We start from the raw sequence: 27,100 nt of genomic DNA, 5'->3' as shown, positions 1-27,100 counted from the left end.
TAAATTGCTCTGCCTGTCCATCCTGAACTCAGGCTGTTTTGACTTATATCTAGGCTCTGCAAAAAATTTAGAACTGTGTTTGATCTTCTATACCAGGGGTACTCAAACTGTGGGTTGGGACCCCAAAATGGGTCACGACCCTGTTTTAATGGGGTCACCAGTACTGGCATTAGACTTGCTGGGGTCCAGGGCCAAAGGCGAAGCCCAAGGGCTTTGTCCTGAGTGGTAGGACTCAGGCTTTGGCTTCAGCCCTGGGTGGCAGGGTTCAGTTTACAGTCCCCTCCCCCTGGGGCTGAAGCCCTTGGACTTCAGCTTTGGCCCCCTTGCCCGGGTCAGAGGCGGGCTCAGGCTTTAGTCCCCCCTTCTGGGATTGTGTAGTAATTTTTTTTTTGTCAAAAAGGGGTCACGGCACAATGAAGTTTGAGACCGCTGATCTATACTACCCATGCCACAAAACCTAGCCATAAGGGTAGATGAAAGAACAGTGTCAAAATATCTGAGAGTTACCAGCTGCTCTGTTACCAGTTAAATTATAAACCTAAGCCTCTTTTCACCTATTATTGGCATGTCTGAGACAAAAAGACGACATAGAAGAAAGAGTCTGCCTCTGCTTGGAGTCTGTGCATCTTAATATTCCCTCATGTCACCTGTTATTCTGGTTAAATGCACTTTCTTTTGCAAATAGGTGGCTAGGCACTAAGAACCCACACAACAGGCTGCTTTCTCTCTCCCCAAGGCAGGGGCAGCAGTGATGCAGCAAGGGCATCCTGTGACAGCTGGCCATGCTGGGCCCATCTTTACTGCCATACCACCACTTTAAATGATGCCCAAAGAGTGGGTAAAAGTCATAGGTGGCTCTTTTTAAGCCTTCTCTTCTGCAGAGCAGCCACCCCCCTCACAGGTTTACTGATGCAATAGCTGAACATGTCTAAAGCAGCCATCAGCCTCTTCACCGCTTTTTTGTCTCCTGAGATAGCTGAATTCAGCAGACCTGCCCATCCATATGAAGCACATGCTGGTGTGACCTTCCTTAACCACAGCCATCCAAGCAGCACAGTTGGAGGCCTTTTTCCCAGTAACCTCTCTGGGTAAGAGTATGGGGTAAAAGAATGTTCCAGAAACCAAATTAAAATTAGAAGAAGTTCAAGGAATTATACCAACCAATTTAAATTTCTGCTTAGTACTTAGTACTTCTTTAGCTTACACAGTGTAGCTCCCACTATCCCAAGAATATTGCCATCAGCTGCTTATGACTCCAGTCTCTACATCCTAGTGAGCCTGATGAAAGATTTTCCCAGACTGTAAAGTCTTAAGGGTAGTGTCTGGACTTTAAAGGAGGAGGATTAGTATTAGAGAAGTACCAAACACAGAGGTATACTCAGATTCATTATAGTGTCACGATGCATCCTATGCAATAAAAAACAAAGTTCTCTGGGAGGCAGTGTTTATTCATTTGCTGATAGGGCTATGAAGGCTCTATACAGACACTGAGATTAGCCATTTTATTGTTCTCTGAACATTCAAAACAAGTCTAAAAAATGTGCACATATATGCCCATGGACAGACAACAAATACTGCTAAAACAGTCCCCAACCTCATTATCTTTTACCTGGACTGTCATAACCTTCTCTATACTGGTCTGCCTGCCTTTTGCCGCTCTCTGCTCTAATCCACTCAACATACTCCATTTAGCATCTTCCTTGTCTGTCTGCTGTTCCATTGAACCCCTTGCTTGAGTCTCTCCACTGATACTTGAACTTCACACAAGGGATAAGTGTATCTCTACAGCTCTACTGATTTCTCCAATTAAAAGTAGAGGGGAGTTTGTAGTTGTCAAAATTTTGATTTAAAAAATTGTCAAAATGATAGATTTCCATTTTTCTTCTCATCAGTTCCAATTCTAACCAGCCCCTATCTCCATATACACAAAATCCAGCCATTTCCACTTGCCCTCCAAAATCCTTTGTCTCTTCCTACTTGTGACTCTCATCCATTCTCACAATTCTCCTCTGGCCCTTTGATAATTAAAAGAACAATCACTGTGATTTTCCTTTTAGCTTGCTGTGCTGAGGCAAATTAGCGCAGTTTGTAATATTACTATCTAGAAACCTGTTGTATTTGGTAAATCAATACAGCATTGTTACTTTTCTGGTTATATTACCTATGTTGGTTTAATATCATTATTCTGACAGACCCAGTACCATAGCCAGGAAAATCCATACTAAATAGTTATTGATCCCGCTCTGAGCCAGTTCATGATTAGAGCCCTGCGCAGATACAATATTTGTATCCGCAGCCAATTGGCAATCTGCAAAAATAGTGTGCAGATATAGAGCGGATACCTCTGGATTTCCAGGGCTCCATTCATGATGTCCTTATAGGTCTGCATATCAAAACACTTTGTAAAAGGTTATTGTATGTGGACAGAAGCCAAATAATGAGTGTGTTATAATTATTTTTATTATACATGCACAGTACCAAACCACAACAGTAACTAATGACCTGCACAATTCCATGAGAAACAGAAAAGCATTTAGTTCTACTGTAAAAACATCAGAGAAGTATAATCATGTCTCTTTGACTCTTCGCTTAAATGTGGCAAAACTGATCTTTTTTAAGACCACATCTCACATGTTAGCCTGGTGTGAATTATTACTGTTGAATTATAACCACCTTAAGATAAAGTAGAAGTTTATAACAGAAGCACTAGTGGTTCTTAATGTTTTAGCTACCTGTGTGCATGGCAAGTATATATAGTTCAAACTGTGCTACCATCCATTATGTATAATGTCAAAGATTTATAGGAGAATAATAACCAAACATACTGATTATCATGGGCAAATTGTGGGGTTGCAATGAGCTTTGAGGAAGGGGTAACGTGTAGTTCTGCTGCGTAAGGAAGAGACTGGTAATTAAAGTGCGACTCTCAGACTCAAAACTTGGTCCCTGGTTCCCCGTTTTGCTTCATGGGAGAAGTAATTTGCATCAGCATTTCACCTGGCAGGTTTCACTTCCCACTTTTCATCAGTTCAGCTAGGTGGCCTGGAGCAACTGTTGTGGAGGTGAATGAAATTAAGGCTCTGCACACTCCCCACCACCTTGCACAGTAGTGACCCTTCGGATGCTGCTCTCCCCCACCATTCTGTAATCTACAATATGGGTAGCACACTCAGGAGAGTAAGGAGGCACTTTACACCTCCTTCCTCCACTTCACACAGGCATCAGGTGACCCACAATCTCACCCTGTGTGGACATTAGGTCTGTTAATCTTCTTTTTGAATGTAGCTAAAGGGCAAAGAAAGACCAACCGGATCTACCATGCTACGATGAGAGTAAAAATGCCTTCAAGTTCTTCTTGAATGAAGAGAAACAGGATAAGAGGGAGAAGTTATATTCTATCTCTTGGTGACCAGGGGAGTAAATCCCTTATTTTTTAAGCATATCAGTGATGTGGAAATTCTCAGAGTACGGCCCTAAAGGTGTATATTTCAGGGATTACCTGCCAAATAATTTTCTGCAAGATGACATTTCCCTTCATACTAAGAACCTATTCAGTGCACATTAATGCAGCTAAAAAATTCCTTTTGCAAGACTGAAGGATAGAGGGTGTTTATCTCCTTTTCTATAAAGGAGAAAATGTTATTGCACTGCTCTCTGGAAACTCATGATGGGCTAAAGAGAATATATTATCATGATCTAACTGTGGCATACAATACTATAGGAGAGTCTTCAAAATCATCCATTCAGAATTAACCCTTCTGCTTTCAAGGTAATGTGTTCATGAGATGTTAGCAATGACACACTCTGTTGAAGTTAAGCTGCTAAAACCAAGGACTATGCCCCAAAATATAGGGCCAAATTCTGATACCCTTACTAACAGGGAATAGTACAGTACATCACCCTTTGAGTAGTCTCATTGAGTCAAGGGGACCACTCACGGTGTAAGGTGAAACACAACATGAGTAAGCATAACATAATCTGATTTATAGGGATTAATAATATACTGGAGACAACTATCATATTTAGTTGCAATGTGGAAAATGACCTTTAAACCTAAAGATGACAATATCTATATGAAATATGACCAGCGTAGCTATGCATCAGTGCTGACTTTAAAGGTTTTATACAGAAAAGGTCATTTTTGAATAGTGCAATTACACTGACTTCTGTATATGTTTTAATTAGAATTTTAAGGATTTGATTACCCATCAGAAAGAAAAAAGATTTGATTATTCATGTGTGTTAGACTATTGTATACAATACATCTTATTATTGTAATTTTAAAAATAAATTTAAAATGTTAAAATTAATTTAATTTTCTCTAATTCCACATCACTGCTATCAACAGCAAGTAACTAACAATGCTGGCTGCTATTAGTAATAACAATATTATCTCTTAATATTCTATTAATGGAAAATGTATTGAATAAAATCCCTACTGTGCCATTCTAAATTCTTACTGAGTTCAAGAGAAATAATCCAATTTTAACTGAGATTCAAATTACTCTTTCTTTTCATTAAATTAAACATTTAAAGCTCCATGAATATGAAGAGTGTGATGCTGGACTGGAACAGGACTGCCCAGAATTTTTAAGAAGTTTGTTAAGATACAAATATTTACAAGCATTTCTGAGTAACTATAGATTTTTTTCTGTAGTGTTATTCCTTCACAATGAGGCACTGTGTGTAATTTTAATCAATGTACATGTTTGCCTACTCACTCTGTTTTTGGAACTTCTTTTCTAAGCCAGTAGAAGTCAGACTGGGCCAGATATTTGCGGGTCTGCAGTACGTTGCCAAAATAGTCATTTTCTGAAAACTTCATCTGTGTAAATAAATCATAACCATTAAACATGACCAACAGACAACGATTACATGAAAAGAATCAGAACTTCAACAGTAACAAGATAATAATAATAATGACTAAAAATTATTTGGTTAAGGTAATGACAGTATTCACATTACAACAGTTAGGATAAAATCCACCCCATTGCAGAAGGCTTCCCCAGGACCTCCACCCTGTGGAATCTCTAGGGTCACCCTACATAAGGGAAGGGTCATGAGCAGAGTAGGTATACAGGAGGATCTCAACACTTTGTCCATCACCTTGGGTGGCGGGATGGTCATATGGTAAAGACAATGAAGTAGGACTCAGGATGTCTGGGTTCAAGTCCCTGTTCTAACACAAACATTCTGGGTAACATTATTTCATTAATAGTTTTGGTTTAAAATATTTTCTGTGCCATCAGCTAACTGGTTTTGGATCTTTTATTTATATAGGTGTCAGTAAGAAATTTTTTTCTAAATAAACCTAATAATCTCATACCATTTTTAAAACGAGGGGGTTTTAAACATTTTTATTATTTTCTTTCATCAGTTATTGCCATAATCAAATGTTATACACAGATATCTACTATACCATGGGAGGCCTAAGTGTTTTTCAGTATCTAGCCATACAAATTTGGGTATAAGATAATATTAAAAATTGCAGGGACAAAGGTGAATTACATTTAATCCAGGTCTAGGGCACACACAAAGAGTTAATGAGCCTGACAACTGATGAGTACAAGCTAAGCCTGAGCATGCGTTTAAACATGAGAAGTTTATGAGCAAAAATTGATCTTCCCTGGGAGTTTTAATAATTGACATCAGCTATTTATTTTTTTCAAATGAAACCCTAAGGATTAATAAATGTTTTATCACAACAGTGGAGACAGGTACATCCATGATTGTTTACACTGGACAGCTCAAAGGACTGATAATTGGATACAACCACCTATGGGTCGCTAGTTCAAATTCAGGCTGTGCTATCAGTGACTGTAGGTCATTATGATCTGATTGCTATTTAGTGTCTTATATGAAATCAATCAGTTGCTCAGAACAATTTCTAGAGCACAAATATCTACTTCCTGTAAATCACCATAATAGGTCAATCAGTAAGGGGTCCTCTATATTAGTGCTTAAAATGAAAAACACCCATATTTTCTGTTTTAGGTGAGTCATTTAATTCTGAATTAGAGAGGCGATTAGTCAGCACTAGAATCAAACTAGAGCTGTGTGAAATTAAATGTGTCAGAAGATTTCTAGGGAAATATTTGCCATATTGGTTACTGCAATTTGCACTCCCTAAAATTTCACTTTGAGAAAAAATGTTGATGATATGCTATGTACAAGTTGAAAACGTGAAAAACATGAATTTCTACAGGTGGTATTATGTAAAGCCATTTTCACATGAAAACAGGTCCATTTTGCTCTAAAAAGTATGCAACAAAATGTTCAAATAGAAGTGATGTTTGTGTAATTTTGCATTTCATGGCAAATATTTTGCACAACTCCCCCTCAAAGGAATCTAGCTATGCTTCTCTACCATAACTCATGTTAGCAGCATTTACAAATATGAGGGTTCACATTGCAGAATCTATTACCAAATTTCTCAAATATGACTAGCCATGCAAGAAAAATGCTGTTAATATTACATAAAACCTGCTCATATCCCAATCATCCTTTCAGGAAATTCTCAAGTTTGGGACAAAGTTACACTTCAGTACCAATCTACTGTGTTGCATTTTTAGGGCCCAGACTTACAAACATACTGCTTATGTCAGTGAGTGAGTCCATCACCTGAATGGCTTCTCCTCTATCCCATTAACACAGATGATAAAGGTTCACAATATCTCCTCTCTACACGGTTTCCCTCGGCAGGGACCAGACTTGTCGAGTTTTTCCTTCTTAGAGTTCTGAGTGAACTATGCCATATTTAACAATGCCTTGTTTAGTTGGTTTTTGTCTGTGTACTATCGCCAGTTATACTGGAGCAATTTTTTGCAACAGTACCATTGCAAAAGAACTCTATGAATGTTAGGTTTCAGAGTAGCAGCCGTGTTAGTCTGTATTCGCAAAAAAAAAAAGGAGTACTTGTGGCACCTTAGAGACTATGCTCAAATAAACTTGTCAGTCTCTAAGGTGCCAAAAGTACTCCTTTTCTTTTTATGAATGTTAGATCATTTTAAGCCTAGGAATGTTTATCTTTTTCATGCCAGTATGTTGAGTAGCTTGGTTTGTCCATGCAAACAACCTGGTAATAAAGTAAATATTTCTCTCTTGCCCGAGAAGCAATATCTTCTGTTATTTGATCTTGATGTAGATGTAAGTCCTGTTTGTGGCTATTCCAGGTTTTCCTATAGCTGGAAACAACATGTTCTCCAGGAAGGATGGTCTTGTAGTTAAAGCATTAGACTGAGACTTAGAAGATGTGGGTTTAATTTGTGTCTCTACTACAGCTTTCCTGTGTGACCTTGGCCAAGTCACTTCACTCACACTGTGAAACAGTTCCTCATCAGTAAAATGGGGATAAAAATACTTCCTTTCTCTCACCCTTTGTCAGTCTTGTATACTGAGGTCTGGTCTATACTGGGGAGTGGGGGGGGGGGAAATCGATCCAAGTTATACATCTTCAGCTACGTGAATAATGTAGTTGAAGTCAACATACTTAGATCTACTCACCGCAGTGTCTTCACCGCGGTGAGTCGACTGCTTCCACTCCCCTGTCAACTCTAGCTGTGCCTCTCACTCTGGTGGAGTACCGGAGTCGACAGGAGAGCATTCGGTGGTCAATTTATCACGTCTAGAGTAGACGCTATAAATCAACCCCTGCCGGATTGATCGCTGCCCGTCGATCCAGCGGGTAATGTAGACAAGCCCTGAGATTGAGAAGTCTTTGGAGCAGGAATTATCTTTTACTATGTGTTTGAACAATGCCTAGCAATGAGTCTGTAATGCTGTATCTTATCTGGGGCTTCTAGGCACAGTTATCAATATTCATACTATTAGGAAAAACAGCCCAAGCTTGTAATAATAATTTGTAACATTTGGATAGAAAACGTATTACTGTAGTTTGTTGCAGTTTATTTTGAGGGGAATGTTTGGGGGTTATTTTGTTTTATTATTAAATACAAAATTTGTGTTGGAACATTTTTATCTTGAAAAGAATACTCTGGGTGTATTAAAACTGCCCAGATATATTTTACAATTAATAGGCCTGGTCCATCCTCTCACAGACAGAGGTGGAAACAAGGAGTATCTCTGTTGAAAATCTGTAAAGCTACCCTGGCATAAATCTGGTGCAAGTTAGAGGAGAATCAAACCCAATATTCATGGTGTCATAAGTCCAGATCTTGCAATCCTCACGATAGCATGACTCCTATTTAAATCAATGCAGATTCTTCTTGTATGAAGACTGCTGCACTGGACACCCATGTAAATTAGATTTGGAAAAGATCTATTAGATTACTTAGTCCATCCCCCTGCCATGGCAGGATTGTTTCCAAAGATGTATTTTCTATTGCTTTCTCTTGTTTGTTTTTAAATCTCTTACCATGAAGTTTAATAGCATCAGCTTGATACAATTTAAATACATTAATGAAAGAAGTGCATTATTTTCATTTTTCAGCTATTTTAACTCCTCACAGACAGGACAGTCCCCTCAGTGATGACAAAGCCAGTATTTTACACTGGAACTTTATTTCAATGCAATGTTTGGTACTTAACAAGTCTGCTACAAGCTCTAGCAACCATCAATTTATTCTAGTGATAATTCTGGAAAAATGATTGATGATGGCTATGGTTGGCCACACCCAACATTAAATCACCCCCTTGTGTCCATGCATAATGTAGCTAGTCTTCTGTTTCTACTGTATCAGGTCTCCCTCCCGCAGGAACCGACTGTGCTCCCTGGGGGTTCTCCCTGTAGGAGAATCCCGCCTCCTCTACAGTCTCTCTCTTTTCCAGGGCCCACCACAGGGATAAATTCTTCCTCAGCCTGCCTAACCTAAGCCCTTCCTGGGTGGGGGAGGGAAACTTCCCTATCTCCTCTCTTCTGGGTCTTCGCTCTTTAACTGAGCTCTCTCAGCTCCTTGTAAGCCCAAGCTCTACCTCCTCTAGGCAGAAAGTAGTTAGTTAATCACTCTCTCTCCCTGGAGCATGACTTGTTAGGGTTCTTTCCCTTGCCTTGCAGATGTTGGGGATTAAGCAGCATCACAATAATCAATCTGTTGTATTGGCCAAGTTATACATAATACACAATGTTATTGTAAAACAAATATTCCAATGGGCATGTTGTAAAAAAAGTCTCCCTAGCTTGGTTGAGGCCCCCTGCGACACCCGGTTACCATCACAGGCTCAGCCCAATCCAGCCCCCAAGCTCGTAGTCCTTGCAGTGGGCCTCACCACTGTGGGCCTGCTTACTTTGTTTAGGGCAATGGGAAAAGCAGAAGTTCAGACTCAGAGAACAAGCCCCTCCTGGGGTCAGCAAAAAGGTCAGTGGTACTACCTTATTTCAGCCTGGGTAGCAGCTTTACTGGAGTCATTACGGCCAGGCAGGCAGCCAAGTCAGTCTCTCCCTACTGGGCTTGCCACTAGGGTTCACGGGATCCTGGCAGAGCTGGGGGATTCCTCCTACTGCTTTAGCAGCCATTCCCTTCTCATTGCTTCCCCCGTGCTGACTACAGCCCTCCTCCCCTACCATGCATGAATGTCAGGGCCAGAGAAGCAGGGCTACCTTAGCGTGCACAGCCTCCCCAGATCCTTCCCTGTCAGCATGGGGTTTATCCACCCCATCACAATGCTCAATTCTTTCCTTTGTGGTTAAGCTAAGTTAGCACTGGGGCTGTGCGTTTAACTTTATTGTTCTTTTAAGATTTCAGTCTTGTGAGATGGGTGTGCTCAATTCAGAATCATAAGGGAATGGGGCAAGTCAAGCAGAAGGCCATAAGCAAAGTGTACCATGCAAGGGAAAAAATGTGAGTGTTTTCTGGCACACCATATTTATTTAAAAATGATGTAACTGTTTTGATTTTGAATGGCTGAAAGGAAAAGACAAAAAAATAGTTGTGACATACTGTAAAGGAAGAAAACATTTTACACTTACTGTTTTGATGTCTTCATTAATATACGTGTCATTCATTATAAACTCAGGGTAACCCACTTTTGCCAAAACCGCTTTTGCCTTTGAAAGAAAAAAAATTGGATTGTTTAAGCATTTAAAAATGCATTTCTTCCCTCATTGAAAGGACCGCACAGTACTATACCTCCCAAATGGCACCTGGGTTTCACCTCAAACAGCTTGCTTAGGTGCAACAAATCAGTTTTAGTTTATAACATTGAGGGCCACATTGAGCTGTCAGTTTACATGGTATCTCCACTGGCTCCTGTAAAGTTACTACAGAATTACAAGTATGCTTGAGCACATAATCTTTTCCTAAGAGTTGAACCCCACTAAGGACTGCAAGCAAAGTTAATCTAATGGTCACAACTTGTATCTTTTTAGTGTTTTAACAACCTGTGACCTGTATGACTACCACAGGGCAGCTGAAGCCCAGCTATTCAGACGTATGTGGGACATGGATATGAATAGGTCAGAACCTCAGCTGGGATAAACACAGCATAGTTCCACTGACGTCAAATAGATCTCACCAGACAAGGATGTGGCTACGTTTTTCTGACCGAGAATGTGGTTTCTTCAGTTCATGCTGTTGAACTGTGTTTTGCTCATCTACCTGAGCCATCTAATTAAAGGCTTTCCACTCCACCTCAGTTTTAACAGACTCCATTTCTTAAAATACTTGTTCCCAATAATAGCACAGAATCCTCTGTGTTCCTATGCTCAATACAAAGGCAATAGGAACATTAAAATAATGCAATTTACATTTTTACATTAACTTGGATTTATTCGGTTTCACATTTGTGAGAATTTGCCGTAGTGTTTATATACAGTACATCATGTATATTATATATACACACACACACAAAAACCCAACATATTTATGTATGCACACTGTGACAAAGTTCCTCCTCTAACTTGGTGGGTCTTGCGCTTATTGGCGAATTTGCTCGCCTTGGAGCTTCACAGCAGCCCTCAGCTTGGCCGTTTTTCTGAACCCACAGTCCAGGTCGACTCCTCCTGTGTCTGATTAGGAGTTGGGAGGATTTGGGGGGAACCCGGGCCCATTCTCAACTCCGGGATCCAGCCCAGGGCCCTGTGGAATGCAGCAGTCTAGAGTGCCCCCTGGAACAGCTGTGCAACAGCTACAACTCCCTGGGCTACTTCCCCATGGCCTCCTCCCAACACCTTCTTTATCCTCACCATAGGACCTTTCTCCTGGTGTCTGATAATACTTGTACATCTCAGTCCTCCAACAGCCCGCATTCTCACTCTCAGCTCCTAGTACCTCTTGCTCCCAGCTCCTCACACACACACCACAAACTGAAGTGAGCTCCTTTTTAAAACCCAGGTGCCTGCCTTAATTGATTCTAGCAGTTTCTTGATTGGCTGCAGGTGTTCTAATCAGCCTGTCCGTCTTAATTGTCTCCAGAAGGTTCCTGATTGTTCTGGAACCTGCCCTGTTACCTTACCCAGGGAAAAGGGACCTACTTAGCCTGGGGCTTATATATCTGCCTTCTATTACTCTCCTATAGCCATCTGGCCCGACCCTGTCACAACACACACACACACACACACACGTGTGTGTATATATACATATACATACATATATACATATATACCAGGGTAACTGTCATGCCTGCACTTACATTTCATAAAATCATGATACAAATTGGAAACAATTAAGTAACCTAACTTTATAATACATTTGTGGATGGCACTAAACTTGTCCCACCCCAAGGACATCCATCCATAGTTACTATGGAAACAATTTATTTCCAAGAGCAAAAGAGGGGGGGGAGAGAGAGAGAGAGAGAGAGAGTCTAAAAGATGGGGGCGGGGGGAAACCAAACAAAATAAGACACATGCATGGAATAAGCTAAACATGTGATAGAGTGGGATGGTATAAAATGTATATTTCCATGTTGTTTAGGAAGACAGATATCAATTTACCTTTTAAGACTACGGGACTTTTCCTTAAAAATTTCCTCTAGTAATGTGATCCTTTTAACACAAAAATCTGAAGCCATGTGAAGGCTGAAAGAGGAGAACCTTAATGAACTACATGGCCCTTTTAAAATAAACCACCTTCAGCATATAGGCTCCAATCCTGCATGCTGATCTGTGTGAGAGCACCCCTACCCCCATATGGAGCCCCTTGACTGCAGTGGTTGCCTAGATTTATTTATTTATTTTACCTTCTTCTGCAGCATGGGTTATGGGTCACTTGCAGGTTTAAACTACTGTAGATGGTGGGTTCTCTGCAACTTTTAGTCTTTAAATCATGATTTGAGGACTTCAGTAACTCAGCCAGAAGTAAGGAGTCTATTACGGGGGGGGGGGGGGGGGAGGGAAGGTGTTCTGTGGCCTGCAATGTGCAGGAGGTCAGACTAGATTATCATGATGGTCTCTTATGGCCTTAAAATCTATGATTCTATGAGCCTCTGAGAAGCAGCTTACAGGATCAGGGCCTTACATACCAAGGTGATAGGAAATTTAGAAATAATCCAGATAGAACTCATCTGATACCCTTGAGTCATTTCATATTAGTGGCCAGGGCATATATTAATATTAAGAACAGGAGTACATGTTCTCTGTATGTGTATATATATATATATATATATACACACACACACACACACACACATACATTCACACACAGAGTTTCAATGAAGTCACACAAATGAGGGTCATTCTTGTCAGTTGCCAGCTTGTGCAGATCAAGGATGCGACCTTTTGCAGGACATCAAGTACTCCTGTTCTTTTTGCAGATACAGACTAACATGGCTGCTACCCTGAAACCTATTAATATTAACTAAAGAACCTATAGCATCTCATGAAAATCCTTAGGAAAACATACACATTAGAAACAATTCAGATTCATCTCTGTGATCACAATAGGTCCAGCCCACAGAGGGCTGTGCTTACTTGTCCCTTGTGGCAATAAGAATTATTGCAAGGCCACAAAATGACCAGAAGTAAATAATGTCTAGGCTGTTTCCCTTCCCACCCCAGCTACCACCAAGGCTTCCTACAAAGGCTGAGGAGACCACAGTCAGAACAGTCAGCTCTGCAATTTCTTGCCATCCCTTTGCATCAGCTATGCCAATGTAATGGGGAGAAGCAATGCTACAACATTTTCCCCCAAAATCCTTCTTTTACCTTCCCTCATTTTGAAGAAAACAGGATCTTTGCCTCTTGAGAGTTAATCTGTTCCTAGGGCTTATTTCCCAGTTGAAGTTATTGTCCTCTACTAGTGACATCATAATGAATTGTTGCAGAGATAATTAAGATGTCACAATCAGAAGATTACGACTTCAGGTCAGAAATTAACAGCACGAACAGATGAACTCTTTAGCAAGAAGGATCCCATTGTCATACAAATATCCTCAGTGATAGAAAAACAATAAAGACAAATTGTCTATAGGAAATATGAAATGAGCCAAATTACCTCTAAAATAGAATGTTTTCTTAGTTTTTCATGAGGCACAGCAGGTACTGAAGATTTTTTTTAAATAAATGCTTGAAAAACAGGAAAGAACTAGAATTCAGCTGTAGACAGCATCTATTTTTTGCCCTGCTTATGCTTTCTTGACGAGTTGACTTAACTTTTGTGATGGATTAGAAAACTTCAGTACATTACTTTAGGGTTTTCAATGCTATTTGCTACTCAAGAAAACAAGTAGGAAAACTCATCAGTTTTAATTTCCACTAAATTGGCTGCTTAAATGAGTTAGGTTAGTCTCAAATGTCTTGCATGTATTCCAAAGTAATCATTTTAATCACTTAATTAAGCAGTCTTTGTGTTGCATCTGCATAATTGAGCCCTTAACATTTTTGATTAAACCAACAAAAGAAACAAAATAATTTATAATGGCTGATGAACAATTGCCCTTTTTAAAACAAACAATTCAAAGAATCAATGTGGATTAACTGCTCCAGTATTGCGTTGACTGAGAGCTACAATCAGTACAAAATGTGGATCAAAAACATTGTTAAATATATTTAGGCAAATAACAAAAATCACTTTGAATTATATTATCCCTTAAAAACACTGGCATTTTTCAGACTGCCTTCCAGATCCCTAGCAGCTGTAAACCTCACAGAATTCCGACACCATCTTAGACCCAGCAATCTCAGTGAGCAGGTTAATCAAGCACAGCCGTCAGGCTGAGAGGAGCAAAGGTGGACCCTGGCCTTAAGCCAGAGGTGTTAATGCTCTGATCTTAACGAGAGCATACTGCTCTTCTCCCTGTCCCACTCAGAGATTTTGATTTCACCTTGAAGAGTCGATCTGCATAGACATTAAAATCTTTCAGAACCATAAAACTTTTCTCATCTAAAACTCTGTCTGTTCAGCCAAGGAAGCTGAGGTATAGGATGACAACCTGTACAAGCTTGTTATTCTCATTTTAAACCATGCCATTACTCACACACAAGGTGGCCTTTCAAACCCATCCATTTCTGGAGCGAGAAACATCCTACCTTGCCCTTCATGATACATCTTGAATACGGGTTTCAGAGTAGTAGCCATGTTAGGTGTTATGAGCAAAAACAATGAGGAGTCCTTGTGGCACCTTAGAGACTAACAAAAGGACTCCTCGTTGTTTTATCTTGGCTACGGAGTCCTTTGCTGCAACGTCCTTTCCCAAAGAAACCACAAGCAGCTTGTGGCCCAATGGCCACTTTCAACTCATTCTCTTCCATACCAAATCATTTGGGATTTGAGGCTGCTAGCTTAATTTATATGCTGGTCAAGTGTGGCTGGAAAAAACACCAACTAGTGCTGAATGGCAGCCTGGCACTTTGTGGGAGAAAAAAGGACAGTTTAGAGTTATTACTTTTTCCCTTTAAGCCTGACCCACTTCATCCCAAAGATGCCTTATTATCACCTCTTAACATTTCCCTCTTTTTGTATATGTTTCAATGGCGAGATGCCAGTTGTGCACCATTGATAGATATTTGGTTCATGTCTGTGATACTATCAAAATGGCCAATCAAGAATGAGGCTTTGGACAATCTGCTTCCTAATAGCAAGTTTAACAACTGATTTAAATATCACTGACAGCCAATTGTTATTTACCATTTATTTCATATTGCAGTATATGTATTGTGTGTGTGCGCGCGTGGGAGGGAGAGAGACAGAAGGCCAGAGAAAGAGAAAAAAAAATCCTGGCCCCATTGATATCAGTGTAAGTTTTGCTATTGACTTCACCCATAATTTTCCCCCCATTTCTATTCATTCCAAGTGTATCACAAACCAGATGGCTGCAAATGCAAAATGAAATTTAAAAAAAAATTAAACTTGCCTTGGCTTGCCAGCCTAAATCAAATGTTTGTGTTTCAGAGCTACAGAACATCATTCAGATTCTTCTACCATGCCTTGGTATCTGAGCATTACCAGTGACCCTCTCACTGATCATTTTAACTGCTGGGCCTGATTTTCATTTACACTAAGATCCCTTTAAGCCACCCTGGCAATGTAAAGGGTCGTTAAAGTGGAAATAATTTACAGTTACCTTAAATGTATAGTTTTACTAGAATATATTCATAGCTTAAACAAACTCCAATGAAAGACTATCATGATTGTCAATGTGCTACATTATATCTTATTTTTATCATGATATAAAAGTACTTGGCTTTAAGCACTAACCTACCCGTGTACATTGAAACAACACTGTATCTACTGTAAGATGTTTTAGAAATACCTGCAAAAATTAAAACTCATGAGTATGAAAAAGCTTTTTTGTACCGACTTTAAGAAGATTATATTTATTTTGGAACATCGAAAAAATTAAAAATTAATACAATTATAGTTCACTGAAAAATTAGCATGAAATCTAGTTTGAAAGCTAGAATAGTTCATGGCAAAGTAATATTCCATTTAATTACAAAGATTAATTCAGCCTTTATGTACATGTCTGGTCTTTTCATTTTTCATTGAAAATATACAATTCGAGAGCCATCTGGTAAAATTGCTGCACGCATATTGCTGGTAGATATTTTAGTTGTAGACACAGAAAAGAGGAAAAAAATTGGGTGATGGAAATTTGTCAAATATAGTGAGGTACAATATGGGGCTTGAACCAACTCCCAGTGACATCAGTAGAAAGGCTCCTATTGACTTCACTGGAAGCTGGATTGGGCCCATCACAGTGATGTATTTTATTTCCTCAGCTGGTGCAATGTGAAACAATTTGCGAATAGTAAACTCTGCAATCAAAAATGAAGTGGACACTCAAACCCAAACCCTTTTATTGCTTGGTCTAAAGTGCTAAATGAAGTTATCAAGAGTGCTTGATCTGGGCAGAGCATACTACAGAACACAGCTAGTCATCAAACTGCTGTGTATGTGGCTGTTTTTAAACATTGGTTTTAACTGTTGGTCTTTTTATATTTGTAATGATTAAAAATGAGTACAATTAACTTAACTATGAAACTTAATTTATCAAGATTCCAGGGAACTGGAGGATTGTTTAATAACTAATTTGCACACCACATCCAACTGGCCAACAGTAAGCTAAGCTATTATATTCCTATTTCAGTAGTTGTTTTATATGTTCTAACTTAAAGTGATTATTAATGCTTCCTTCTTGCTACATCCTGAGTTCAACAACAGAAAAAAACCAGGTGACATGTGACTAATCGCAACTCAGCAACACAGCACAAATTTAAAATATCTGGTGTATAATAGTCACACCGACCTGCTTTCAATCAACTCAGAGAACAGAGAAAACTTTGTATTTGGTGTATTTGGCAAATGCCAGTCTGCTCATGGACATTCCAGGAGCAGGAAAAAAAGACAGGAGGGGAATTTGCCAAATACATTGTTTGTTGGCAATTATTCACTGAGTTCTAATACAATAGGGGTGATATAAACAGTATTATTTCACCTTTATTATATTGCCACTTCAAGCAGTTGAAACTTCAGTAGGACCTCACAGCATGGAGATGTCAGCACATCAGTTTGCATGACTGAGACACGTTTTTCTGTCATAAATTCCTGCTAATGCATTCTGGTCTTGTATGCTTTGAAGACAAAAATCTTCACAGCTGGTTCAAGCAAACTAGGCCGTTCCTCAAGTGCATGATTCTCCTCTGGGGCTGCAAGGCCCAAGATTCAGGGCAAAATCCTGACCCCATTAAAGTCAAAGTTCACATTGATTTCATAGAACCAGAATTTCACCCTCTGTGTGTAACATTAACCTAATCTCCCACCCACTTCTGTTCCAAGCTCCTATGACATGCAAGAGAGGAGATCCAGGCCCTTCCTGGCTTGTGAAAGAGTCATGAACAACTGGTACCACTCCTGAGTGAAACACACACACTTCGTTCAGAGAAGGAATCTTCGCTTTCTCCTTCTAACACACAGTAGTCCAACAAACACTAAAGAAAACCACCCTGGACACTTCCGTCCTAGTCAACCACCAATAAGCAGTGATGGGAAATGGCACCTCCACCATTAGACCCCTCACTTGTGGAGTTCCACAAAAATCAGTTCTCTCTTCAGTGCTTTTCAACATCTATGTGCAACCACTAGGTGAACTGGGCAAACAACAAGAACTTAAGTTCCAGCAATATGCAGATGGTACACAGTTCTACCTATCCTTCACCATAAACAATCACATCACTATTACAAAGGTGGCCGCCTGCTTGGATGGGATCAGCTCTTGGATGAAGTCGAACCCAAGCAAAACAGAAGTGATGCTGTTGGGCTGAGGAAAGTACTTTGAAGAGCTTGCAGCCATGGTGCAGTCTCCATTGGTTGCAGATACACACCCACAATTAGTGAATTCAGTCCGTAGTCTATGAGTACTCTTGGATTCCTCACTAATGCTGAGCTTTCACATAGAAAGCATTACCTGAGGATGCTGCTATCATCTCCACCTAGCTAGGAACCTCTGTTCTTTCCTGGCAGAAGGAGACCTGGTCTCAGTTATTCAAGGTTGCATCACCTCTCAGCTGGGTTACAGGTTCCTAAGCCATAGGAAACTCCAGCATATCTCTTCATCAACACAGGCTACTATGCACATATCAAATCTGTCATCCACTCTCTACACTGGCTTCCCATAGAATTTTGAATCAAGGTCAAGGTCTCAGTCCTTATCTTGAAAGCACTCCATGACCTAGGTCCAGAATATCTAAAAGACCATCTAAAGCTCCAGGACAAAGCCCACGATCAACAACGCTACTCCTCTGGCACAATGGAACTATCAACAATAAGACCAAAGCTCCTCTGTGCTAGAGACAGAAATGTCTCTGGGCATGGTCCAAGAGAGTAGAATGGTCCAAGAGTGGTCCCAAGAACTATGAACCACCACTAACCTCATCACCTTCCACACCAAGTGCAAGGTGCATTTCCTTGACCTTGCCTTCTCTTACATAAATACATAACAGGTAAATTAAAAAAAATATACAGACAAAGAAACCACACTGCACATGCTTCTCTCTCTGAGGAGAGCATGAGAGAACAAATAAAACTTGGCAGATGTGTAGTCATGTTGCTTCATGCACTACTGGAAAGTGCTCAAATACTATGATGATGAGCCCAGTGCAACAACAACGTGAATAGAATACAATGTTCAGTTCTATAGATGTCAGGCAGCACTGCACCAGAACTGTCATATGAGTTTGTGAGCAATTAAACTGAAGGAGGAACCTGGGATATGTCCTAGCCACGACAGCAGTTAAGGAAGAGAAATTCCAGTTCTTAGGAAGTTTAAGCTATCACCATCACATAACTCTCAATCAGCAGCACTGCACACAGGGCCATCCCTAGGGGAGTGCAGGGTCTGGGGCGGAAATGACAGATTAGTGTCTTCTGGGACCAACCATGTGGGCCATTTGTACCAGCCCATGGAACCCTCTAAAGTGCGGGGATCCGGGCTGGAAGTGACAGATTCGTCTCTTCCAGGATCAACCACGCCGGTCAATTGCACCGGACTGCAGGGCCCCCCAAAACCCAGGACCTGGAGCAGTCGCCCCAATTCGCCCTACCCAAGGGACGGCTCTGACTGCATAGCACTGAAGCACAACCAGCAAATAGTACTGTACATCTTCCTGGCGTGGGTCCCCCATAATCTGGGAGTCTCATGTGGCTAAAGGTTTGACATTATTGGGTGAACTAGTCTGGAAAATACTGATCCCTTTAATGACATTGTGAGTTTTACCGTTGTCTTGATTGGGAAAATGATTTTCCCTGAGCACTACAAATTTCTTTTATTCTTAGAGGAAATTATTTTAGCATGAGCATTGGACACAACAGCATGAGTCATATTAACATAAAAACCAAACCACTTTCTTAGCTCAGTGTATCAGTATAATTACTAGACCAGCTAATATGTGTTCCTATCAAACTCATTCTTCTACCAGCTAAACCAGGGGAGGGCAAACTATGGTCTGTGGGCCAGATCCAGCCTATCATGGCTTTCAATCCAGCCCACAGAATTGCCAGCCCCGTGGCACAGCAGGGCTAAGGCAGGCTCCCTGCATGCCCTGACTCTGCGCTGCTCCCAGAAGCGGCTGGCACCACATTCCTGCAGCTCCTGGGGAGGGGGCAGAGGGTTCTGTGCGCTACCCTCACCTGCAGGCACTGCCCCCACAGCTCCCATTGCACGGGAACGGGGAACCACGGCCAAAGGGAGCTTCAAGGTGGTACCCGCAGGCGAGGGCAGTGCACAGCAGAGCCATCTGCCCCACCCCACTCCTAGGAACGACTGCCAGACATGCTGGCCACTTCCAGGAGCAACGAGGGGCCAGGGTAGGCAGGGAGCCTGCCTTAGCCCTGCTGCACACCGCTGCTACCCCAGAGTCGCTCGAGGTAAGCGGTGCCAGGCTGGAGCCCACACCCCGACCCCCTGCCCTAAACCTGCCTTAGCCCTGCTGCGCATTGCTGCTACCCCAGAGCCGCTCGAGGTAAGCGGTGCCAGGCCAGAGCGTGCACCCCACCCCTTCCTGCACTTCCTCCCATACCCCAATGCCTTGCCCCAGCCCTACATTCATACCCTGCATATATTGTTTACATATACTGCAATTTCCCCACCCAGATGTGGCCCTCGGGCCAAAAAGTTTGCCCACCACTGAGCTAAACTGTAGTTATATCAAAAGAGACATATACCTGTGCATTTTACTCTATCTTCATTTCCCATTTTTACCCGTGCTTGTGATGCTACATCATGAGATTCAGTTATTTTACATACAGACTTGGGGGTACGGGGAGAGACAACAGATTGTAAGACTACACAGTGTACATACCTCACCACCGATCTGGACTGTCAAATATGAATATTCATGGCACTCAGAAGATATTCCTGATAATCCTTCATCTATGATTACACAATATATATGGTTGGATCTATGCTTACTATATCCCTTGTAATTTTGAACTAATGCAATACCTTGATTCCAATGAACCAACTACATTTTGGTATTTCATGCTCCATATCAACTCTGAGTGAATCAAATCCAATAGTCCAAAACTATCTATAAATGTATTAAGAAAGAACACAGTGAAACTAGTCATAAAGCCAGTGAAATGATCCAAGCCTTAAATTAGTTTATTCTTGGTCCAAATGCCAACTGACAGACATATTAAAAAGATTTAAAATGCTGAATGGGAAGGAGCTTAAGTGTTTGTTTTGGAAACCAATGCAATAGACAAGCCATGCTCGATGAGAATTTAAATAAAGCCAAGTCCACAGAAAGAGAGTCTCCTTGCTGAAATAAAGCTTCAACCATTCAGATTAAATCCATTGGCAGACTACAGTTTACCAATATGAAGTATTATATTGGAAGGCAATAGTTGTTTCAGCTTTTCATTGGAGAGGTCTAAAAAGAATCTTTAATCCCCAGTTAATGGTGAACAGTATAAAACCCAACACCAAGCACAAAGCAATAAAAACATACAAATTGGATATTAAACAACTTTGTCCTATTTCTAGTCCCATTGATGCCAACAGTAAAACTCCCATTTACTTTGATGGCAGCAAACTGATAATGCTCAATGCTTTGAAAAATCTTACCCTAGGCCTGTATGCTAAATTCTTTGTTTTATAACATAGTTTTTATTAACCTCAGGGCTACAATGATTTTTCCACTTTTCCAGCTACATAAATGTGATTGGACTAAACCTATAGTTGCAGCTGTTACTGTTTCTTTTTAGTGAATGTATTGCTATTTTTAAAGTGCCAGACTGATAACCCTATTTTAACCATAAGCACCTTGGCCCTTGCAAGATAAATTAAGAGAAGGATGCATTAAGGTCCCAGTGAATGAGTAATGATGCTCCTTTTAATCCAGGCAAAAAAACCCTCCATGAATAAATTCTTTTTTTGGGGGGGAGCGGGGGGAGTGCATCCTAATGAACTTAAAATAAAATTTAAACACTGAGCAAATTACCATGCTATTTTTCACATTTTACAGTTCATAACTGAGGACACCCCAATCCACAAAAAAAAAAAAAAAAAATCAAATGATTGATTGAGGTGGGATTGAAACATGTAGCAACAACTGCTCATTGGGGGCAGTAGGGAAGGGTGTAGTGCTCTGGGGAAACTCTGGAAGACATTGTGTCTGACACAGGCAAAACTCTGCAAGAACTCAGGGAATCCCATATGGAGCACAGATACCACACTACCTTTGGAAAGGTTGCAATGTCTGCTTCTGGCCAGTGAGAGGTAGATGGGGAAATGGCCCTTCCTCCTTTCTGCCCCCACTGAAGATGGAGTAATTAGTTCCAGTAGCAACACTAGGCCTGAGAAAACCTTGCACGGAAACGGCCCAAGAACAGGCCAGCCCAAGGACATGGTGCTCCTCCCTTGCAAACCCACATGGTGGTCCAAGGGAGGAGAAGCTCCTTAGGTCCTCCCTTGCAAACCCACACTGTGGCACAACATGATCTAGGACTCTGGGTACAGTTTTCTCAAGTGCCTAAGTGACTTAGGCTCTTAAGTCACTTAGGTATTTGAGAAAATTATACCGTCTCTCGATCTCCAGATGATGTTGTGCTTTCTCCAGAACCTAACGTTTCATTTTAACAAACAACCTTGTTATCCCTCCCTTTGAAGTCATGCTAGATTTTCTTCCCAGGTGTGTTTCATTTCAGAACTCAGGAGGGTTGCTATTTACAAAATAAATTCATACAAACATTAACTGCACTTTCATCTGTTAGCACATTGCTCTAATTATCCATTAAACTCTTCTTAGAAAGCTACTCTGTGCCTCACCCCCATCTGGAGAAATCCTGAGCAATTGACCTCTGCTGCAAATGGTTGCCATGCCACCCATTGCTGGAAACATGAACAACTCTGAGCAAATCCTTTCTGGATGTTTTTTGTTTAAGCTCTGGCATGTCAGGAGATTTAACAAAGAGCACTGCATTGATTGACATGGTAAAAACCCCCAAGGGCTTAAGAAATTCAACGTGCTAAAGGAAAGTTTAGGTTCTGAATAACATAGCATCATCTGCGCATAGATATAAAGAGAGCATAAGGGAGGGAGAGAGGGCAAGGAGGCTCTCTCCTGCTGCAGGGCCCAGCACTGTGGGATCTGTGGTCCCCAAAGGGTCTGTCTTGGTAGCTGTGATAGGGACTGTTGACAGTGACAGCCTTCCAACCCAAGCCTTCTGTTTGCATTAGTTGACATGTGTTTAAAATTTCCAATGTTACCTTCATCTGGGAAAGGGATATTTTTTTACTACAAAAATCTAAGAATTTTCTTTTTATTTCTAGTTTCCTGAAAACCAGTGGGAGCCTGTGATCCCATCAGTCTGCATGGCCCTATGCTTTGCAGGGCCTAAAATACAGCCAAGAAGTGTGTGGACAGGGTGTGGCTTTAACATTTCCCATAAACTTAATAGTCATCATGGACTTAAATTCAAGCAAAGATGAATGTATTTACACCTCCCTTTCTCTGACGTCCAAGAATAGATTCTATCTGTATGGTGGTAAATTGTTCACTCTGGATCTGAACAACCGTATCTCCAAAATACCTACAAAATGCCTCACAGCCTGAACATTCAACCATATCGAATGCTAACAATGCAACATACTCAGTCTGATCCCCACTTGAAACAGTTCTTACAATCAGGGTTTTGCAGTTGTTGTCTCACTCTGTTGAGAGGAACGCGGTCCACTTGAGCCGAGCCAAGCCCCTTCTGTTCAGACATGCAATGAGCACACCAATATTATTCCCTTCATCATTCCCACCCCTCCCTTCTATCCTATATTGCAGACAAGAAAACAGACACGCACAGACACGCAATGCAGGCAAGACGGCACAGAACAAACAAACAGGAGACATTCTGTTTTCTACCTAGGAAAGGGTAGATATTGTGAAAAATCCCATTCTTGAGCTTAGATTACTTCTAAACTTTAAAAAAGTTACTTTTCAAAGTTATCAGGGAAGAAGCAGACAGTCACCACTTATTTAAAAAATGTAGGCACATTAGTGTTTGCCTAATAAATGTGAGCAGTTGACAAAGCATCTTTGCCACTGAGTACTGCATGCTGCTTGGTGAATAGCCAATGAGGGAGCAGCCTCCTCCTGCATCTGATGATCCCCGTTAAAAAAAAATACCTCTGTAAACTCTACCACCACCAGAGTCTGGAGCATTTCAATGGGACATTTAACATTTCTCTTCATTATTTTGTTTCAGACATCATTGGCTAATGAAATGCTTGAACAATTTAATCTCTGCTGACATTATAACAAAGTTTCCCCCAACTACATCACCAATTCTGCTGTCTAATACTCAGGGTATTAAAAATATGTATTAACACATAGAGATGCACCAGTGCAGTTATTCCTGGTTTCACCAGCATAAGGGGGAGGATTATGGCCACACAAGCCAGTTAGTCTGCCAGGACCATCTGTACACAAAGTGCAGTCAAAAGCACATGTAGATTACAGAATCTGGCCCTACACTGTCCTTTATATATGCTCTCAAGTTAGGCAAAGCACATCGTCAAATATCAAAACAGCTGACCAAATGTAGGTGAAGATTTTTGAAGACAAACAATAGCTAGGCACCTGCCTCGCACTGGAAGTCTGCCATTAGTGGCTTTGAAAAAATTTGTCTGAAACACGTATTTTTAAATAAATGGAACATGAGTGATCAGCTTCCACCAGTGTTCTCCCCTCTGTTTTTTCCACCAAATGCATCCGATGAAGTGAGCTGTAGCTCACGAAAGCTTATGCTCTAATAAATTTGTTAGTCTCTAAGGTGCCACAAGTTCTCCTTTTCTTTCAGCTTCCACCAGGTGATCAAGCCATGTCCTAAACCTGTTTTACTACAACTGGGTTTGGAACCTGGCTTTTAAAACATGGCTATCTGGGCAGCAAAGAGAGTGCCCAAAGCAACCTTCCCACTGTAGGTGATTGGCCTGGCAAATCAGAAACCATATTGAAGAATCTATCCTGTTACGGTAGAAGGTGCTCGTGGTTGGCACATTGGGGTGGTTAACATAAGTACCCCGGATTAAAGTCTCCATAAAAGAATTAAAGATGCCATGTGGTAACTGCACCCACAGAGTCAGTAAGGGACCTGGGTATCATGTGGGTTAAAGTACTCTCCTTTCTCATGGGACCTTTCTCAGCTCCTTTCTCAGAGCTGCTGAGTAAAAGGAGGGTCCATAGCCAGGTCACCTTTTCCAGACCATGCAGTCTGAAGCAATATTTGAATTAGGGGTTTCCCAGGGTAAGGGTCAGGGGCTAAGGGAGGAAAAGAAACAGTGCCTTGTTAAGCAATTGGATGTGTCTGACTTTGAGAGAGTCCTGGAGAAAGACACAGGCCCAAGGAAGCTGCTCCTTGGGGCTGGGAAGGCAGAGGCCTTACTTGGGGGTTCTGCCTGAATGCAGCCTGTTACAACCTTGCTCAAGGAAACAGGACATGTGTTCATTTTGTAAATACACAAATTACACTAAGAATGTACTTTTTTCTGCCTCACTGATTCCAGCTCCAAACAGGAAAATGGCCTACAAGGCCTCAGAGTTACTTCAGTGAATTTTCTCCCAGGTGTGCTGGCTGATGGGTATCACTTACATGCTCAGGGTCTAATTAATCATCATATTTGGGGTCAGCAAGGAATTGTCCCCAAGGTCAGATTGGCAGAGACCCTGAGGGGGTTTCACCTTCCTCAGCAGCATGGGGCACAGGTCACTGGTGGGTTTAAGCTAGTGTAAATGGTGGGTTCTCTGTAACTTGAAGTCTTTAAATCATGATTTGAGGACTTCAGGAACTCAGCCAGAGCTTATCGGTCTATTACAGGAGTGAGTGGATGAGGTTCTGTGGCCAGCGATATGAAGGAGGTCAGACTAGATGATCATGATGGTCCCTTCTCGCCTTAAAGTCTATGAATGTATGAGAATCCATTACCGCTCAGCAACAGGGCAATAATCCTTTTTAAAATGTACCTTTATAAAAGGGTTTTGGTTTTGCTGGAGAAACAGCAAAAACAATGATAGTCAAAGCTAAAACAACATCAAGTTTGCAAAAATGAGAGCAACTTTCTTACACTTCAGAAGAATTCATGTTAAGATGATGTGTATCACTGCTTTGACACAGCATTTCCACTCCAAAAGCTCCAGATTCATGCTCAATTTTACTTGTGTGTGTGTCCCTCCAACTTTTTCTCTGCCTCCCTTCCTCTGTTTCAAGCCTGAGATTTGTTACAAGTGTTTTGATATCATGCACCCACTCTGGCCTTATGGAGTTGTGCTAGGGTCTGAAAAATGACAGCAAGAGATCAGGGTTAAATGCAATTTCCTCTCCCTTCACCCATTTTCCACTATCTGTCTGCGTGGTGCTCAGGTTATTAATGGAACTGACATCACTGTACAACTGACTGTAGCAGCAGCCACATAACAAGGGAGAAGCTGACAGTAGCAGATCTAACCTCACAGATAAGATACAAGCAAACATGCCATGACTATTAGCTTCAGCTCAGGTCAAAGATGAACATTTCACATGGTTATTGAGCAGAAAACCCCAGTCTTCCTGAGGAGATTAATTGAGTTTGGGTTTTGAAAGATGATATTCTCTGAGGCCAAAGTAAAAGTTTATTGGAGGAAGAAGTCCTGGACTTGTAACTATGTACTGTTGATCCAACGCAAGTGGGGATTTCTTTTTAGTCCAGGAAAAAAGTGTAGAATACTTTCAAACTGAAAAGAAAGTCTCTCCCACTTGTTTTATCTGCCAGTTGAAATGTCATCCTTAACGCTGTCATTTTCCAGACGAACACAGAAGGGTGTTAACTTCAGCATCCTGGCAGAATTCCAGTCTGGGTTACTACAGTGACCTTTCCAGATTCCCTTCCTCATTTCCAGTGAATACAGTACTCTTCACTTCCTTCCTTTAACCCATCATGTAGTGCTCTTCTCTGCACACATTCATGAGCATAGTAGGAAAAGGATTAACCGCTCTGTAAAGACAAGTCTGAGTTGAATGGCGGTATGTTTATTATCCTCTAAAGTGGTAGGACAGTTCAGGAACACAGTTAAAACATGGTTCAGCACCACTACATATTCCAGATCATATTTTAACTGTATCAGTAGACTAACCTTTTGCAGCCAGGTCCCCCAACGGACAATATAGATTGGCATCTTAGTCTTTAATGTCTACATCAGAGCACTGCCACAACCCAAGACTACAGAAATATTAAAGTATTCCACTGCAGCAAAATCATCACTGAGGCTCAGTCTGCACTAAAGATAGGGTAGATGGTTTTGTGATTAAAAGCACAAATCTGGAAGGGAGAAGAATGGGTTCAAAGGTTTCTAAAGGCACAAATAGGAGTTAGGCACCTAACTCCTAGTGAGTTCCATCTCTGCCTTTGAACGTTTCCCCCTCAGTTCCCAGCTCCTTCTGAAGAAAGGTGTCACTGAACAAGAGTAACCTGGCAGAGTCCATTAATGTTTCTAAAGTAGATTTAAGGTTTGTGAAGTGCTTTTAGATCTCTGGATTGAAGGTGCTATATAAACATAAAGGAAGGGGTGGGGTCTTTAGTTTTGGGACTCACTCCTATATATGGTCCGTCAGAGCCTGGTTTTGTTAACTTTTCAGACACCCTGAAACGTCTATCTTTTCCTTCTCTTTTCTCAAGGGTGCACTGAGGCTTGGGACTGGTTAATCTGCAAAAGTACTTTTGCATTATTTGGTTTATAACC

At 41.1% G+C, this 27,100-nt stretch overlaps 1 protein-coding gene across 5 annotated transcripts in view; it reads right to left on the bottom strand.

Annotated features, from left to right (window-relative positions):
• The window catches only part of PHEX (phosphate regulating endopeptidase homolog X-linked), a 140,559-nt gene that overhangs the window by 38,372 nt on the left and 75,087 nt on the right, over positions 1 to 27,100 (bottom strand). For all 5 annotated transcript variants that reach the window (XM_038397218.2, XM_038397225.2, XM_038397240.2 and 2 more), the window contains 2 exons: positions 9,926 to 10,003; positions 4,722 to 4,825 (listed from right to left, as the gene is read on the bottom strand). In XM_038397218.2, coding sequence (XP_038253146.1) covers positions 4,722 to 4,825; positions 9,926 to 10,003 — 182 coding nt within the window. The remainder of the gene's footprint in view (positions 1 to 4,721; positions 4,826 to 9,925; positions 10,004 to 27,100) is intronic.

Source organism: Dermochelys coriacea, chromosome 1 (genome assembly GCF_009764565.3).
Source record: "Dermochelys coriacea isolate rDerCor1 chromosome 1, rDerCor1.pri.v4, whole genome shotgun sequence".
Lineage (NCBI taxonomy): Eukaryota > Metazoa > Chordata > Testudines > Dermochelyidae > Dermochelys > Dermochelys coriacea.
This window is presented reverse-complemented; position numbering and strand designations above follow the sequence as displayed.